The 19,354-nt window shown below is 35.5% G+C and overlaps 1 protein-coding gene across 7 annotated transcripts in view; it reads left to right on the forward strand.

Annotated features, from left to right (window-relative positions):
• LOC129726435 (cGMP-dependent protein kinase, isozyme 2 forms cD4/T1/T3A/T3B) overlaps positions 1 to 19,354 on the forward strand; it is a 414,395-nt gene that overhangs the window by 241,090 nt on the left and 153,951 nt on the right. For 6 of the 7 annotated variants that reach the window (XM_055683124.1, XM_055683123.1, XM_055683125.1 and 3 more), the window contains one exon: positions 1,502 to 1,668. In XM_055683124.1, coding sequence (XP_055539099.1) covers positions 1,502 to 1,668 — 167 coding nt within the window. Of the gene's footprint in view, positions 1 to 1,501; positions 1,669 to 11,562; positions 11,812 to 19,354 lie in introns of those variants that run through there. The other variant, XM_055683121.1, reaches the window with a different exon arrangement.

A 19,354-nucleotide genomic window follows, 5' to 3' on the forward strand; every position in this document is an offset into this window, starting at 1 on the left:
ATTAACCCTCTAGTGGCTTCAGTAAAATTACTATTAATCTTTCTAAACGTTTTTTGAAGTATTTACTCCTGATTTATAGTGATTTTCCCGGAGTCCGTGAGCTTGGGCACTAGAGGGTTTAGAGGCTTTTAATAATAATTAGATACTATTAGAGTATATCAACAGAGTATATCAATCAACAATACCTTTAATACACTAAGAAAGTTGCTGAAGATTGGAAGTAGATTGGACAGAGTACTGGCCTATACATTCCATGCCAAAAATGTGTAGTAATTGTAGCTTTCCATGTAACTCACAATTGCAATCAAATTCAAATATTTTAAAAACACATCGGATAAAAAACTTTTGATAGACAATTCTAATAGCTGATGGTTGAAATACAGGGCCGGATTTAGGCGCGGGGGGCCGAGGCAAATTTGTTTGTGAGGCCATCTTTTTTTAAAACACTTAGAGGCAACGTTCTGGAAGGAAAATTTGTTAGAAGTAATGCGTTGGAACATAACAGATAATGTTGGTTTGTTAATTTTGCAAACGAGATGATAGCTGGCATTTTAATTAACATATCTCCTGTCACTCGAATGGAGAAAAAAAATGAAAGATCGCGTGCAGTAATCCACTAGTCCACATAACATGACATTTGAACTTGTCATATGTGCCCGCTAGCGCGATCTCTGCTCGATGTGAACTAATTGTAACAGTTGTTCTACTGTTAATTATGCGTACTAGCCCAATTAGGCTTATACAGCCATGTTATTTTACTAGCACCGCAAGCAGTTCTAGTCAATTATTATTGGAATTGCAAAGCGCCTGGCTAATGACAGGCACCGACTACTTTTTCTCTGTCAGTCGTAATCCGAACGCCATCATTAGAAATGATTTCCACTAGGTGGCGCGATCATAACTGTTGCGGTGTTATCATGCAATCGACATATCAGGATAAAAGCCATTACTTTTATCTCTACAGATCTCGTGTAATCCGCTAGCGGTTGATTGGTTTACTTCTGCCGTTGGCTATAGGCTTAACTCTTGGATGCTAGTGTAAGATTTACACAGAATATTACGCATTGAAAAACGTACTGGCCAGACACGCGATAGCGACTTTACATAACAGACATTCCTGCAATAGCTTGTACTCAATCAAATAGCTGTCGGATTTAGAAGATAATAACCGCTCGATAACAGAGAAATCTCTTTTCATCAAACTGTTTTTAAGCAGAAGTATTGAAATTGGTTTTATTCAACAACAATATCAGAAGAACGATAATATTTTTTGTATCCCATATTTACCCGAAGTAACAAGCCAATTCTAATCGATCAAGACCTTCTGCACTTGAAATAATACACAGCTGCTGCAACGTTGTTCATACCAGTGAATCACCACGCTTCTCCATCAGAAATCTTCCTATTCACCCCTAAAGCTCTGAAAAGCTCGTTCATTTTTCCCGTTCACCAACAGCATTGTAGACACATTTTTTAAGCCTTTTTCTTGTTCTTTTCACAGATCACGCGAAATAATCAAATCCGCAATCCTGGACAATGACTTCATGAAGAACCTGGAGATGACGCAGATCCGCGAAATCGTGGACTGCATGTACCCGGTGCAGTACGGAGCGGGCAGCCTGATCATCAAGGAGGGCGATGTGGGCAGCATAGTGTATGTGATGGAAGGTAAGTGGATTGAATTGTAAAAGTTCTGATAGTTGGATTGCAAGTTTATTTAAGTGTAGTTATCGCTTTGGTGAGACTACATTCAGGCGTTTCGTATCGGTGAGGGTTTGCTCTTGCAGTTCGCGGTGGGTATTATCGTGACATTTCCTCTCAACGTAATGAATTATGGGTAGCGATTAGTATCATTGTTAATAGTGGATTATCATTTTCTCGTTTGCTTCAAAACTTGCATCGTTCGCTCTAAGGTGGGATAACCGGTTTCGGCTGCAGTCTGCAGTTGCCCGCTGCTTGCTGGCTGGTTGCACTCGAAACGGGAAGACAAACCAAGAAAGTTGAGTATATAAATTAGTGTGATGAATGACTATTCGGAGGTTACTTATCGTACACACGATCGCATACAGGAGAATCGTAGTGATGATCTTTGGCACTGATGTTGTCGGTGTACGTAACGGACCCAGAGCAAGCGGAAGGTGGCGAATGTGCATGATGAAATGCGCGGATAGAATCATTTTTTAAGGCGCGCTTCATTCCGCTTTTATGAACTTGAGGCGGCCGCGAGTGACCTGAGTAGTTGATATTGTTCGTAAACGTACCGCTGAGGACGGTAAATGGCAGCAGGAAGAAAACAGTAACCGATGCGGTCGGTAATGAATGGTTTACAATTACAATGAGTCAGCGATCATTTGATTGCATTTTGGAGCGCAACGTCGCAGTAACGGGCTTATATTTCCGAAACGTACGTTGCTACAAATCTTACGCAAAGCCATCGACGTAACGTACCACAGAGAGAAGAAATTATTTAATTTTATAGACATCCAATTTAAACAAAACTTGCAGCGGACATTTTTCTTCTCTGCAGACAGTCCCATAAATGATCACTTCAATGCTGGTACAGGCGGTGAACCCCAACGGAAGCTGGGAAAGCAAGAAAACCACCAATTACGGTTACGTTTATGGCCGAAACAATATTGCCATTCTAAATATGCATATGCATCACAGCGGAGCCGAGGCACGGTAACATTGCCGGGTTACCTGTCAAGGCCATGTTCTGTGAGCTGTGCGCAGCCTTCAAGCACCGAGAAGGTTTTGTTCTCCGCTTTGTCTGACGGAAGTACTACAAGCAATCATGGCGACTAACAATGTATAGCTCAAATCAGCGGAAGGTTTTTTGGGTTTATTTGATTAGAAAAAGATAAGAAATACGAAAATGAACAATGAAATGGTTCATCAGGTTTTAATACGCTCAGTTGAATTCGTGCAACGTCTTGGGTTACATCCAGCTGAGTATCTTCGAAGTCAAACGTTTACTATCAAGTTCCGCTCCGTTTCATTCATGCGTAACGCTGGAAAACGCAACATATTATGGCGGTAGAATGCCCCTGCCTTATACGAGTTTAAAATCGTTGTGTAATGCATGCCGCCATCATCATTCAGTATTGGCCTAAATTTTCGCAGTAATTTGCATTTACCTTTGCGTTAATTCAATCCAACAGCGAGGGCTGCGAAGGTCTCTGTGTATCGGTTGAATATCTGTACAGTTTAATGCAATGAAGCCCTTGTAGTAGATTGCCAGAAATAGGAAATAATTCTCGCAAAATGAGTTAATTTTGGTATTTTAGTTCTTTTGAATATTTTTGGTTGCGGCAACTATATTTGATGTATCTCGAAAAAAAAAACTTTTCAAATAATCATCATGATGAGCACTTTGATTCAAAAATGCTGCAAAGATCATATTACATCAGTTCTCAGTTCTAGCAGTAATCGACTATTGCATCAACCTCATCTACACATGCTTTAATCATACAAAAAATGTGCTAAAACAGAACAGAGCAAGTATTCAGCAAATACATTAAACAGCATTGAATAAAATTTGACAATTTGTCACCAACACCAACACAGAGTTACAATATACAGTGCCTCCACAGTTATGGGTCAGCTACAATTATGGGTCACTTTTATGCAAATACGTCTATTCTCACGAAACAGAATAATTTTTATTAGCAGTGGTATTTTTCGAAACTCACTTATACGATTAAAATGACTTAAAGTTGAAAATGTCACTAAAAACTATAATTCTGCTCAGTGCAATTAGTGAAGTGACCTATAATTGTAGTAATGTTACATTTTGCGGTGCACAATTGTGGGTCAGTCCATATTTTCGCTATTTGTATTACTTTTTCGTGATAATGCATCAAGACTGAATAAAATAACTTATTATCAAGCTTTTACAACAATAAAGTACCTTGCGTAATATATTCTGATGATATTATAGACTAAATGGTGTTGAATGCCAAAAGTGACCCATAATTGTGTCTTTTGCTATGTAAGTTATATTTTTCTTCCCAACCGATTTACACGCATCAACTGCAGTGAAACTAATTGCTGATCGAAAGTACACATCAGAACACAGAGATAGATAGTAAAACATTCGTAGTTGATAATTTTTCCGATTTTATATCCATTTTTGAACATTCAGACAACACGTTGACTGACTCATAATTGTAGAGGGACTGTAGTTGAAATATTTTAATTAATCAAAACTATGTAAAGTTCGAACTTTTTTGATGAGGTGCCATCCAGCTTTCGCGTAAATACGGGTATATAACAACTAGCACTTGTGGTCCCCGTGGGTCGGTGGTTAGCGATGACGGTCGACTAGCTCCCCCACACGGTTGTGAAATCGGGTTCGATTCCCGATCGAGTCAAAAAACTTTTCGAGCTTGAAATTTTCTCGACTCAGCACTGGGGCACGGTGTATCGTTGTACTTATCCTACACATGCAAAATGTGCCAAAAACAATATCGATAACGAATTCTCTCAACTAAAATCTAGTTGATCGAGACCGCTATTAGCCCCAAGGCTAAGCGTGCGATATTGTAACCAAGAGATATTTTTTATGTTTGCTTCAAAAAGAATGGCGATCAAATGAAAAACACATATTTTTGCCTTTCTCCTAGAAAGGTATAACAATCACTTGCAAAACCGAAGATATAAAAGTGCTGGAGCCGAATGGCATATATCACTCGACTCAGCTCGACAAGCTGAGCATTTTCTGTATGTGTGAGTGTGTGTATGTGCAGAATTTTATTCTCGCTAACTTTTCTCAGAGATGGCTAGACCAATTGTCATCAAATTAATTGCAAATAAAAGGTCTTTTTGTCCCATAAGACCCTATTAAATTGTATTGTAATCGGATTTTTAGTTTAGAGGTTATGTATCAAAATGTAAAAATCATGAAACATCATTATCTCAAAAACTACACAACCGATTTGAACAAAATTGATTTCAAATGAACGGGCTACCTAAAAAAACCCTTTACTATTGAATTTTATAAAGATTGAAGTTGTGATTCAAAAGTTATAAAAGAAACGTGTTCTGAAGACTGTTTAATCTCACTCATGTTTCTCAGAGATAGCTGGACCGATTCTCATAAAATCAGTGTCAAATGGAAGGTCTAGTTGCCCCATAAGACCCTATTGATTTGTTTTGGAATCGGGCTATTACTTTGCCTGTTATGTTTAAAATTGTGAAATCCAGCTATGAAAAGGAACTTATTCCGAAGACTACTTGGACTCACTCACTTTTCTCAAAGATGGCTGACCCGATTTCCACAAAATTAGTGTCAATTAATAAGTCTAGCTGCCTCATAACACCCTACTGAATTTTACTATAATCGAACTGTAACTTCGTCTGTAATGTACCGAAATGTGAAAATCACGAAACTTCATTATCTCAGAAACTACACAACCGATTTGATCAATAATATTATCAGATGAGCGGGCTAGTTCAGGGTTAACTGATGAATTATGATTGAACTCGTAATTTCAAAGTTTTGCTGCCCTATACGTTTCCATTTCATTTGATTATAATCGAACTCAAGCAACCGTTATGTATTAAATTGTTAATAAAACAACGAAAGTCTATTATCTCAAAGATTACATGACTCATTGGAACATAACTAGTGTCATACGAACGAGTCATCTCTTACACTTACAAATAACAAACTTCATAACAATTTGATATGTGGCTCAAAAATTATGGAAAGAAGAGAAATTCAAAGACTATTTAATACTATACCTGCTTTGATCGATATATGTGGCCTCAACATAATTTAAATGTGGTATCGTACTATTTGAACGTTCCAAATTCATTGATTCCTTGCGATGTGTTCAAAGTCTGCAAATGCACGACGAATCGGCCATAGAATATGATCAAAGTCAAATAACAAATCGTTTGAAATGGGTGGTTTTATCGAAATAACAACATCCTTGACTTTTGGCTTCTGTACATCGCCTTAATTCTGAATATATTCATATTCGGTGGTATTCGATCATTTTCAGCAGATTTTCTGGCATCAATCTGACACCGGAAATACCCATATTGGGAGGTAATTAATTATTTTGGTGTCCAGGGTCAATGTTTGGTTTCTATGCATCATCTCGATTACGGAATTATCCATATTGAGTATTATTCGATCATTTTCGACTGTTTCCTAGAAGTTGCCATTAAGCAATTCAAAATGGTGCCTGAGGTCAATTGTTAGCTCATTGCATCATTCTGGTTCCAGAGATACTCATATTGGATTGTATTTGGTTATTTTATGCTATTTTTCACAAACCGGAAGTCGCCATCTTGGATTTCACAATGGTATTTAAGATAATTTCTGGCCTCTGAGCGTCCTCTGCTTGAATGTTTCTAGAAATAACAAATATGTCCATAATGGTTCGACGCCCCTCCCTCTTTTGGAAGCACATGTTCCTTGGAGACAGCCGAAAATGATCGAATAACACCCAATAACGGAAGTCGCCATCTTAGAATTCAAAATGGTATCTGTGGTCGATTCTAGCTCCTGTGTATCATTCTAGATCCGGATATCGTTATATTGGGTGGAAATCGGCTATTTTTGGCTGTTTTCCAGAAACCGGCAGTTGCCATCTTACAATCCAAAACGTTGCCTGAGGTCGATTATGGAACATATTTGTTACCTCTGAAAACATTCATCTGCCAAATTTGGTTCCATTTAGTTGGTTAGCTCTCGAGATGTGCAAAAATTTGTGTTTCATTTGTATGGAACCCCTTCTTTCCAGAAAAGGGAGGGGCGTTCATGTTTGTTACCTCATAAAACATCCACATGTCAAATTTGGTTTAATTTGCTTGGTTTGTTCATGAGTTGTGCAGAAATTCATGTTTCATTTGTATGGGATCCCTTTCTTCCAAAAGAGGGAGGGGTCTCAAACTATCACAGGAACTTTTATCGGCACCTAAAAAACCCATACATACAAATTTTCACGTCGATCGGTTCGGTAGTTTTCGAGCCTCTATGGATCAGACAGACAGACAGACCGGACTGCATTTTTATATGCATAGATTGCAACATGTGAATATACATTTATTGGATTGAAGCGTTCATGTAAATCTATTTTTACAAATAAAAGTTTGAATGAGAAAGGCTGGGTCTGACCGCTAAGTGGATTAATTTAGGTTTTTATGAAAAACATCAATAACTTTGAGTGGAATTGAGATTGTCACGATGTCAGTATTGCAGGTTGCTTCTCCTAAAAACCCTATAAGTCGTTTAGAAACAGTTTTAAGGTGAAAATTGAAAAAAATGAAATAGTTTAAGCGAAAAATGTGTTTTTAATCTAAATCGGTTATTTTCAAAGAAATAAAAAACTTTTTTCTACAAAGCTAGTTACAATTAACGGAGCTTTAACGTTGTAAAACAACCTTTTTTCTATCTACAGAGAAAGAAAAGTTAGATACTTGATTTCATCGAAAATTTGGGTCACCCTAATTTTTGATAATTTTTCAATTAGCGCTTTATCATATGTTACAACTTTTTAAAAGAAAGTTTTTCTCTAAAATATTGCCATCGTGCTCTATATCCAAATTTCCCCGTGAATTCAGTTTCTGGACCATCTGGCAAAAAACGTGAAACGAAGTCAAACATGAGAAGGTTTTTGTTGTGAAAACTTTTTTCCTAGAGAGTTTCCACTTAAGTTTATTCAAAATAGTTTTAGGCAGCTAAATTGTCTATCTAAAAAAATTATTTTGAAAAAATCTGAGAAAAACGATTTTTTTTAAATCACTTTGTTCTTTAATTTTTTTTCAGTGTAGGATTCCAAACCATTTTTTTTTTTCAATATTTTTAACCCTCTAGTGCCAAAGTTAATTTTCAAACAGACTTCGAAAAAATCACCATGAATTTTTATAAACATTTTTTAAGTATTGAATGAAGCTTATTAGAGGTTCAACTAAAGACCGTCTAAATGCGGCACTGGGCACTAGAGGGTTAAGTGACAGCTCAGACAATTCCCTAGAAATCATCCCCTGACAACATGTCTTTTTTTGTTGTTGTTATTCAGATATATCGGTTTCTTAAAAAAAATCATATGTTAGTACAGAAGAAAAATTTAAATAAGTAGGAGGGTGGTATCCAAGACACGACCGCATGACGTTGGACTACGTTATTTTTATATTTTATTAAAACAAATAGTAGACGGAATTGTAACTCTAGTATCCTCTGTAATTTTATCGAACAGTGCATTTCTAAATGCGGAGACGTTAAAGCGTTATAAATCGTAATATATACTGGGCTTTATAAAACCCTTCGACCATAATTTTCAAGACCCATATACAATCAAACTGTTATATATTACATACGTCCGACCAATTCTGATATACTGTAGCATTGTATGGAATCCTTATATTGTAACACATGAAGAACGCATTGAATCTGTCCAAAAACAAATTCTTTTGTACGCGCTTCGTAAGCTAAATTGGACAGCATTTCCCTTACCATCATATGAAGCACGCTGCATGCGTGCTTCATATGATGGTAAGACATATAAGCACTTAAAGAACACCGCGAACTTTTAATGCTTTATTTTATCAATGACATTATTTCTCAACGCGTGCAATCTTCTTCAATGAAGTGTTCATGAATAAACGAGTTATTACTAAATATTCGATTAACACCCACTATAGCTACCCACAAACGTGCCATAGCAATCCAAACATACGAACGAATAAGAAATTTAATTCAATGACGTGCGCTTTTAAAGGCGACTAATATTTGCCACCAACCGTTTTCTGCTGCTCCAGAAAGAACAGTCCGTTTTGTCGGTCAATGAACAAATGAGAAGTTCAATTCGATGGCATGCGCTTTTGTGAGCGACCAATATTTGCCACCACCAGCTTTCTGCTCTTCCAGAAAGAACCGGCCGCTTTGCCAACCGACGCACGAATGAGAAATTCTATTCGATGGCGTGCGTATGGGTGAAATGTTCGAATAGTACTTTTTATATCAAGGTTTCGTCAGTTATTTGGTAAGAGGGAGAAGTTTAGAAGAATAGGGAATGGAAAGGAAAGTAAAACAACAACAACAAATCGTTTACAAAGTCAGATCGGTTGTATCTGTTAGTGTCGGCTGTGCTTGGGAAGAGAGGTAGTGATTGGTTGTTCGGTATGATTTAGACAATCGATGTTCTTTACCAATTTTTCAATAGTGTATCTCAAATAGTGGATTGTTTTTGTTACATAAATTTAACAGTGAAAGAATTAAGAAAACTTCGATATTATGAAAAGAAGTGACTTATATATAAGCGCTCAAAACCTGATCACTTTTCCCTGGTCTTCCTTGGTTAAATTACTAGATTTTCAAATTTAGGTGCCTAACTTCGAGATAGACGTTAGTCCAACGTCAAAAAATACACAAAGTTAATTAGGGTAGTTATAAATCTGTAATTTTTGAGCCGTTTAGCCAATGTAAAATCCTTTGGCATCGAATTGACAGTAATTTATGAATCTTTCAAAAAAAATATAAAACTGTACTTTAAATAAAAATGTCAATGCAGTAGCTAATTTCAATGGATAGATATAGTTTCTGGGGTCTCAAATCTTCCAAAACGGCGAAAAACATGTTGTATTATAATTTACGCATGGTCTTTGTTATTCAAGGTACAATTTGATATTTTTCCGTGAAAGGTCCATTAGTAACCTTAAATTTGATGCCAAATGATTCAAAATCGGCTGAATGGTTCAAAAGTTACAAATTTTTAAAAATTGAAATTTGTATAATAAGTTGATTTATTTTGGGCAGCCCTATGACAGAAACTGTACAGGTCTAAAATTTTTCGTAAAAGAACAACTATAGCGATTTATGGGTCCATTCTGGCGACGGCATGTCAGAAAAACATACTATTTCAGACTATGTAACAGTAGTTTGCATCAAATGTCTGTATGTGGAAATGCAGATTTGTTACTGTTACCTCTGGGAAAGACACTGCCGCATGATTATGTTGGAATTTTGCATGGAAACTTTTTTCGAAACGACAAATCTTTTCGAAGCAACTGCTGAACAAAATCCTAAAAGCTGTTTCGAATGTCTTTTTCGCATTGATCGTTGACTGAACTACGCAACGGTTAATTTAGGCAGTACGTGCGTTGCACGGTAAGCGGCATCGCTGATGATAGCAGAAAACAATTTATTTCCTAAGTTGTTCTCTCCTATTTTCTTTCTTTAATATTCTTGCTCACTCATTGCTCTACTGCAACGCAACCCGTATTGAAGTTGAGTGATGTGAGCGCGCAAACCACTGTTTTTCTAATGCCGTTTTAAAGCATGAAAGTAATTGATGTAGGTTACTCCCTGTCTCTCCATCTGAATCAGTTTTGGGCTTTTAACGGTTTCCAGTTAGGTTTTTCTGCATTTTCATACTAAATTTGCATTTTTTGGTAAATGCATCTAATTTCATTTTAAATCTGATAGTTTCATCGTTTTCCTCGAAAAATTCATGGTAAGAATCACTTAGCATCCTGAGGTAATATGAGCCAATCTCTAGATACAACATTTTTACGAAAACAGTTTAAAATATCTCAATTTTCGTTTAACAATATCATTTATTTGAAAATGTCTGATAACTTTTCAACCCAAGAAATTGATTTATGATTTTTTTCTGAATTTTTTGAAGCAGTTTTTTTTTCAATTCCCAAAAATTTAATTTTTCACTTAAAAGTTATGGGTCTTTTTATTTCTGTTATTGGCCTTTCCATTCCATTCATTATAGAATCGCTCAGCTGCATTCTAACGTGAAAGAGCGTGAAAAATCACGTATCAGTTGTTTTGCGAACTTCTTACGTCCTATTGTAAGAAGAAATAAAAAGAAATTTTGAACAAAAAAGCGTTTTTCGTAGAAAGAAGTCTCACAGAGCGGTGGGTATTCCAGTTGACACCAAAATCGGAATTTTTCCAACATGACCATTTGAGCAATATCTGTAATGATCGATACCAAGTTTCTTTTGTTATGGTCACTTGGTTCGGAATGACCGTTATTACAGACACTGTAAAAAAAAAAATTACATGATCAATACATACATTACAACAATATAAAAAATGTATAGAAAATCAAACATTCTCTGAAGCTCAATCTTCAGTTTGGTCCTTGCCACGTTCGCTTCTGCTCATTGCTACGATCTCTACGAAAGCTACTAGTTCTGCCTTATCGGTTGCAGAAACCAATGTAAGCCAGATAAACTATCTACTCACATTTAGGGTGGTCAAAAATTTAACAAATGCTCAACAGTGCTTTGTACGTTGTTCAATTTTCGTTCAATTAAACTGAGACTGCTCAGCCGATCAGCTCTCAACTTGAGTCTCTCACTCTTTCTCTTTCACTGTACTCGCGGCCGCGCACAAACAGCTGATTGAAACGAGTTGCAAAAAAAGCCAACTACCATACGCTCCCTTTCGATTTCAACGGACTCTCTATCTCTCGCTCCAAGTGCGTTCGTTGATTCTCTGGCTGAGCCAGCATGGGCTTGCATGCACGCTACCAAGCACCAGACCAGCAGCAGCACGAAGGCTATGCTGATCTTACCTTGCCAGTCGCGTGCATTGCTTCAGTGATGTTCGGTGTTTCGTCGGATCAGGTCCTCCGTTAGTGGAAGTGAGTCGCGAGTCCGTATCAGTTTGTGACCCAGCCAACCGCGCGAGTTTTGTTTTTGTTGAGCAAAAAAATCAAACAGACGACGTGCGAGATTCCTGTTTACTACAATACGTATATCGGACACTGCAGTGATTTTGTGCGCGCACTGTCTTTGCAACGACCAAGGCTGGCTTAACTTAAGTGCTTACTAAGGGTGGTGAGTGTGGTTTCGTAGCCGATACTGTAGATCTGGTTTTTGATTGTGCTTTGTCTGCAACTAGGCCAGACACTGTGTAGCAGACGGACCTTCGGGAGTAGTGTATGTGTGTATCGGGAATTTGTAAATTTTTCTCGGAAACGTCTCATTATGCAAATTGTTCTCCAATTTCACCAATCAATTGGTGACTTATTTTCCATACCGTCAGGCGCTCATTTATTATGGAAATTAAGAGATTCGTTGAAAGCGTGGTGCTTTAATTTGCCCGGCAGTTCGAAAGTTAGTGATCGATGAAGTTTCTCTCCCGGAATCCTGCGTCGCGGCTGAAAGCTGCTAGGCGGGTAGTTCAACAAATGAAACTGTGTCACACCCTAGCAAAGGGTGAGAAGATGAACAAGTGAACCCGAGGTAGTTTTGATTGTGAGGCACAAAGAACAGCGATGAGTCGGTATCCAAAATTGGCTAAAACGACGTGCATTGAGTGAAAGTTAATCGGCAATTATTGAAACAGTAATCAACAGTAGTAGGGTGAAATCTTCAAAGCTACCGATCGGGTTCAGAAGACAAAAACGGTGGCAGTAAACAAGAAAGGCCTGTTGTCCGTTTGACTAGGCGTCTAGGCAGTTCGGTCCATACGAGGCCGGATCAATAGCTCCAGGTGCGAAAGCAAAAGTTCCCTTCGCTGGCTGGTCGGTAGTACACGGAACGACAACCGCCGTACACACGCGGACGGTCAAGTACGGGCAATCGGTTGTTGGTGTTGATGTTGTTGTTGTTGTTGACGTTGGACGTCTTGTGGATTTACGCGCTACGCGCCAGGCGGTCAGTGATTTTTTGTTGATGGTGCTTACAGGAGACTGACTGGGTATTGAGAATTGTTTAGATTGCTTAGCTATACGCTACTGCTGGTAGCGTTAATTGATTCAATTGGAAGCCATTCTTTCGTTGATATGAGCAATAAAATTTTAATTACTTCGTTAATGTGAACTCAAATATTTACAGGCCTTGTATTCAGCTTTGAATATACAGTTTTGATTGTAAATAATGCGATTGTCGAAATTGTCAATTGTTTTACGTTGTATAAATTGATAATTCAAGCCATTTTATCATCTAAAAAATTGAAAGATATCGTGAACAGAACGACAGTTATAATAGCAATATAAGTATGTAATGATGAAATGTCTACAATGCAATTTTTATTATGACTTTCCGAAAACATTAATCAGAAACAAATCAGAATATTCGAACTAATTTCATTCTAGCTGATTTTCAACTTTTTGACAGCTAGTTCTGACAACAAGCGATAAAAATGCGTCTTAAGATCCATCTAGAAGTTGAAATCTGCATAATCCATTGACTTTTCCGAAAACTGCAATAATGTTCTTTGGAATCGCTCTGTGCTTGTGAAGATTTTTTCGTATCACGTAAAATGTGTGTATTAACGTGAGTTTACAATCCATGTAAAACTAAAATGTTGTTTTTTTTTTTCATGAAGATTCTCTATATCACCGAAGTATATAAGTTTACAATTCATCACTAAAACAATCCAACCAACAATTCATCCTGAACAATATTTTTGTATTCTTGTCTTCAAACAGACTATATCAATGATGCATATTAAAATTTAGGGGTGCTTTTTCGCCGCGTGCCGATAGCTCGCTCCACAAGTGAAATTTTGAGAAACGATGTATGACAAACTGGTAGTCCCTAAGTAGTACTACAAGTTTGTCGAATAGTGCAATGCTCTAACTCTTATACCTGAAGTGTGAGAGCCCATATTCAGCCAATGTTCGCTGTGAATATTACGATATCCAACGCGATTATTGGCTGAATATCCCACTGAATATGGGCTCTCACATTTTAGACATAAGAATTAGAGCACTGTTTTTTTTTTACTTTAATGCAAATTGAATATGCAATCTTGGACTATATATAAGTTTATTCAAAGTATTGCGCAATGGACCAGAAATCGAATTTTGAGGGAAATTTGGATCTACAGCTCGATAGCAATATTCTAGAGAAAAACTCTATTCTACAAAGCTGTTTTATCATCATGAATCGCGCTTATTTGAAAATTATCAAAAAAAAGGGTAACCCAAATTTTCGATTAAATACAAATACACAAAGATCACTTTTTACGCGTTTTTTACGCGGCTGTTTTCACGCGGATTTGAACTTTTCTCTTTTTACTTCTCGGTCCTTCTTTTTGGGGCAAACAAAAGAATATCTTTTGGTTTCAATTTGAAAAGATTACCTTTAATTTGATCCAAAAATATCGAAAATCTACTGATTCAAAAAGTATGAATTATGGTCACCCTATTTCAGAACTGGTCACTCTAACGACGTAACAAAAAAAACGGCTTTGATTATTTTCGACGAAAATCAAATCCTACAATTTTAAGCACAATTGGAGCACTTTGGGTTTTGACGAAAAATTCTAACCAACCACTAATTTTTAATTCACAAAAAAATGAGTTGGATTTTTTTCCGAATTTCGATGAAGAAACTTGAAATTGAGACAACACTTTTGGTAAAAATTTCAGGATGGAGAAATAAAAGACAATTTTTTTTTATTAAAGGTTAAGTTTTAAAAAAAAATATTTAATTTAAACATTTTTTCAAATATTTGTTCTCAAATGATTTCTCACGATTTCATTTTAAATCAAAATTATTATAATATTTAACTTTCCAAATGCATCCAGTTTCCAATTATTTTAAATTCAAGTTCAAAAAATAACACTAAATATTGCATCAGTACAAAAAAAAAAAGTTGAATTTTCCTCAAAATTGATCTTTTATAGGAACTTGACATTGTTCCGAAACTCTCGGTAAAATGTTCAGGATAAATTGTGTGGTAGAGGTCGATTGTAGAGGGTACCAATAATTGGGTTTCGGCTTAGCAGTCTCTACACTCTAGAATTTGTTCTTATTCGCTCCAAAGTTTTAGCACTTGTTGGTACCTTCATCAGCGGAAAAATAATTGTACTGTTTCACGTCAGATGAGTTTCATAACTACAACTATAGTTAACAATTTTCAAACTTTAATTCGGTCAATTTTTTGAAGATCTGTACGCTTGGTGGTGGATGAATTTAAACAATTATTTTTCATCTGATGAAGGCACCAACAAGTGCTGAAACGTTGGGTCGAATAAGAACAAATTCGTTCTGAATCTAGAGTGTAAAGACTGCTAAGCCGAAACCCAATTATTGGGTCAGGATAGAGATATGTAGATAATTTTTTGCCTGAAGGTTAAGTTTTAAGATTTTTTGTTCAATTCCATCTTTTTGAAAATAATCAAATTCCAATGATGCCACATGATAGAATCAGTAATTTCAAATCATAAAGCTTTTGGCGACTAACTTCACCAAAAGCATCCGTCTCTAATATATTTCAAAACAAGTTTGGCAAATTAAAGTTTCTTTTAACGGAACACATTTTCTTTCAGAAGTTATGGTAATGGTCGATTTCTCGGTGATTTATTTCTATGGTTTGAAAGATTCAAAGGACCGAGAGTTGTTGCAACAAACTATATACTGTCAATAAATAAATCTTGTCATATTTATCACACATTTCAATAAATCTTTGCTTGTTGCAATAAACCTTCGATAAAGGTGTGTTTTCATAAAAAAAAATCTAATTTGCCAAACTCAATTCTCAAATGTCTCCTAAACAGATTCATGTGGAAAAATTGTCGCCAAGAGGTCTATAATTTTTTAAATTACTGTTAGAAATATATTGCATCCTTGGAATTTGATTATACCAAAATAAATTATATTGAAAAAAAATTGTTAAAATTTAAGTAAAAATCTATCCTTTCTGAACTATTTACCCAATCATCGAAATTTGATTATTCTTTAAATGAAAAATTAGAAAAAAAAATTTTTTACTCAATTCTTAAGTAAAAATTTGCCTCATTTTTCTTATCCTCATCATTTTTTTTCTTTGGGCCTGGTATAGAGCTTCGAGCGCTTGACGCGCACATAAAGAATAAAAGATTCCTCAACTTTTTACCAGAGTTTCGCAATAATGTCACGTTCCAATAAAAAATAATTTAAGGGGCTATTCATAATTTTTATGTTTTTGTATTAATTCAAAATTGAGTGTATATCTTCAAATTTCCTAACATTAAATTTAAAATAACATTGAAAACTATTTGAACTAACCGGGTGAGTGATTTGTTTAAGCCGAAAGCAAATTCGAAAAGCCAGCTGATACTGTCACAATTCGCTATTGCTTTAGTTAATACAAGATCTTTTATAATCCAAAGAGTGTATTCCCGGCTAACTAGGTATACAATTCTGTCGACCTTTCGACGTAGGACCACGTTTTTTCGTAAGGGTCCATTTTGAGATTTCTATCGCAACGTGTAAAACCAATTCATTTGTAATATTTCAATCACATACAGCGATGTGAAAATCAACATCTACGTTTATGGTTTATACATCATTCCATTCCTGTATTTTATAAGATTTGCATTATTAGCATCAGCAGTACGACGTAATATGTTTTAATGGTTATTATTAAAAAAAAAAAACAATCAACAAGTCCAAACTCAATTCAAAATCAATATCATTCAACCAACCACGTGCACGTTTCCCACACACAGATACCGCAAAAATGTTTCAACTATTGCCTTAACACCTCGCATCTTCATCGCTACCATATGGTTGGCCGTTTCGTTATTCATCCAACTGTTGAGAGATGATGCGTATGAAGCACATACAACTATACAACTTTTTCAAGTTCCGTCATTCTCGCTTCTGCGTTTACGAAGCTGAGCAATTCCACAAAGTAACGGGCAACCAATTTAATCGACCATTTTTCATTTGACTGAATCTTTATATATATATATATATATATATATATATATATATATATATATATATATATATATATATATATATATATATATATATATATATATATATATATATATATATATATATATATATATATATATATATATATATATATATATATATATATATATAAATATAAAATAAATATAAAATATATATATATATATATATATATATATATATATATATGTTTCTATAGGCGAAAGATGCCATTTTGTGCTATTTGTTCAATTTTTTGGAACCCGATTCATTTTTGAGAAGCTAGTGAAAAATGCTTTTTGGGAAGGTATTGATGATTACAAATATTTTTAGGGCCAAAACGATTTGTTTGATTGGTATGACGTATTTGGCAAAGTTGTAGATAACAATTTTGTCTTTCCGTAAAAAATATACACTCTAGAAAAAATATTTTTTTTGGGAAAAAACTTAAAATAAAAATTAAAAACTATTTATCTAAAAACGTTCTGTTTTTAAAAATCAATTTTTTCATAAAATTACAAAAGATTACCTAAACATTGAAACCGGTCCGATGATGGAGAAATAAAAAAAAGTTATGATTTTGGAAAGACAGAATGTTATCTGCAATCTTGCCGAAGACTATGTCAATCAAACAAACATTTATAAAATTTTACATACACACTATTAATTTTTTTTTTGATGAAATACCTTCGCAAAATCTTATTTTAAAATCGCTTCCCAAAAATGAGTCGTGTTTAAAAAACCAACAGAACAATCTTTTGCCTCTAGAAACGTCTATGCAAAGTTTCAGCCAAATCAAAAATAACAATTAAAAAAAATACATATTTGAACTGGGACATTTAGTCAGCTGGTCCTTTTTTTTCTCCTTTTTTCAAAACGTTTATTTGACACGGCGAGAATGACGGAACTTGAAAATGCGGTCTAGTTGTATATGCTTTATATGCTCATCTTTCGGAAGATATTTGAGAACTACTGTTGGTGACTCTGCTTCAGAAGCCAGATTAGAAATTAACGCGCGTGCCGCATGTCTGTACTGATTGTATGCATGAAAAGAATCTTGAGACTACGTTCCCCCACCAACATCTCAAATGAGAAAAGTAATCGCTTACATAAGATTTGAGTTGCCATGTTGGTGGGGGACCGTGTTGCGGAGGACGGGGGGGAATGGAAGGCAATCAGATCGGATTGTTTCTGATTTTTGTCGGTTCAATTCTTGTGCGGCAGAAGACAGTTTCCGGCTGTAGAATAGACAAATACAAGAATGATAAAAACAGTTTTCATTAACTACTAACCGAAATGAGATTCGGTTTTTGTTTATTGATTTGGGGTTGATTGTTTTAATGCAGACACTGTTCTTTTCAGGACAAATAAATTTAAAATTGAAAAGTCAGAGAATTTTTTCTTTCGGTTATACACATAGTTGTAGATATAGACCAAATTGACACGAGCTTGAAGAAATATTCTTTTTTTTGTGGTAGTTAAAGCTAGAGCATTGGCACACTGTCCTCTACAGGACAAATAGGATTGAAAATTGAAGAGTTAATTTTCTCCTTTCTATAATATATGCCTTTATAAACAAAATGCAGAAATGATTACAAGCTTGAGGAAAAGTGCGCTAATATATGGTGTTAATAGTTCGAGTATTGGCAGACTGTATGTCCTCTACTCTACGAATAAAACTCCAATTATGACATAACGAGACATGAACGATGCCAACATTTCTTTTCACTATGAGGGGGCAGAGAGAAGTTATATGCTGAATATGTCAGACAAAGACAAAATAATATTAAAGCACAGATGAAATTGAAACCAATGTCTTTGGCAAGTAACAATTAGGGTCGTGGTAATTTTAGTTTTCTACCCTCTTGCTCACTGTGTTGTGGGTTAATGAATGATCGCTCCTCGTTGTCCCACGGCAATAATGCAGTTTTGTGTCAGACATAACCTTCTACTTTCTAGGAAAAGCCAGCAAGCGACCAATCAGAGGACGTAATTTTCGTTTCAACAAGGCTTTCAAATTCTCAATAAGTCGATTATGCGACACAACACTCTTCTGCATTTGGGCGGATGCGTGTATAATTTTCTAATCGATTGCTGCAAGAATGAAGGAAACTTATTATATGTCAAAGCATTTGAAACGGGACAAATTTTGTCCTCTTTTTGGTGATTAATTTGTTATCTTCACCCCTATGTGGTAGGCTAAAGAAAAACGTAGCTCTACGACAAAAACTGTTATTACTATACAAGAAAACAACAAGAGTTATGTTGGTTTCTCTTCTTCAGATGATCCTTTTATATACGAAAAGTGTTGTAGTGACTGTCCATATACCACGTAAACTGAAGTAAATCTCATATTTTTTCGAAAAACCAAAATAATTCGTGAACGAACGAATAGCTCTACTGATTCAACGGTTTCTCAATGTGTTTTGGACCAGTTTGCTAAGGTATACGAAGATTTTCGTTGATGAATCTCCCAAAAATTTAAAATTTGAGAAAAATCGTTCGTTATCGTTCGGCTTATGTTTTATGTATTAAGAAATTATTAAAATATAGATCAAAAACTACGAAATCATGTGCTCGAAATCATGATAGTAAATCCAGGAAGGATATAAAATTCGCATTTTGGTAATTTTGGCCGCTATAGGGGCCGTCTTATGTGCAATGTGTAATTTACTTTGACCGCCATTACTAATGTATTTTGCAT

This window comes from Wyeomyia smithii, chromosome 3 (genome assembly GCF_029784165.1).
Source record: "Wyeomyia smithii strain HCP4-BCI-WySm-NY-G18 chromosome 3, ASM2978416v1, whole genome shotgun sequence".
In the NCBI taxonomy this organism is placed as follows: domain Eukaryota; kingdom Metazoa; phylum Arthropoda; class Insecta; order Diptera; family Culicidae; genus Wyeomyia; species Wyeomyia smithii.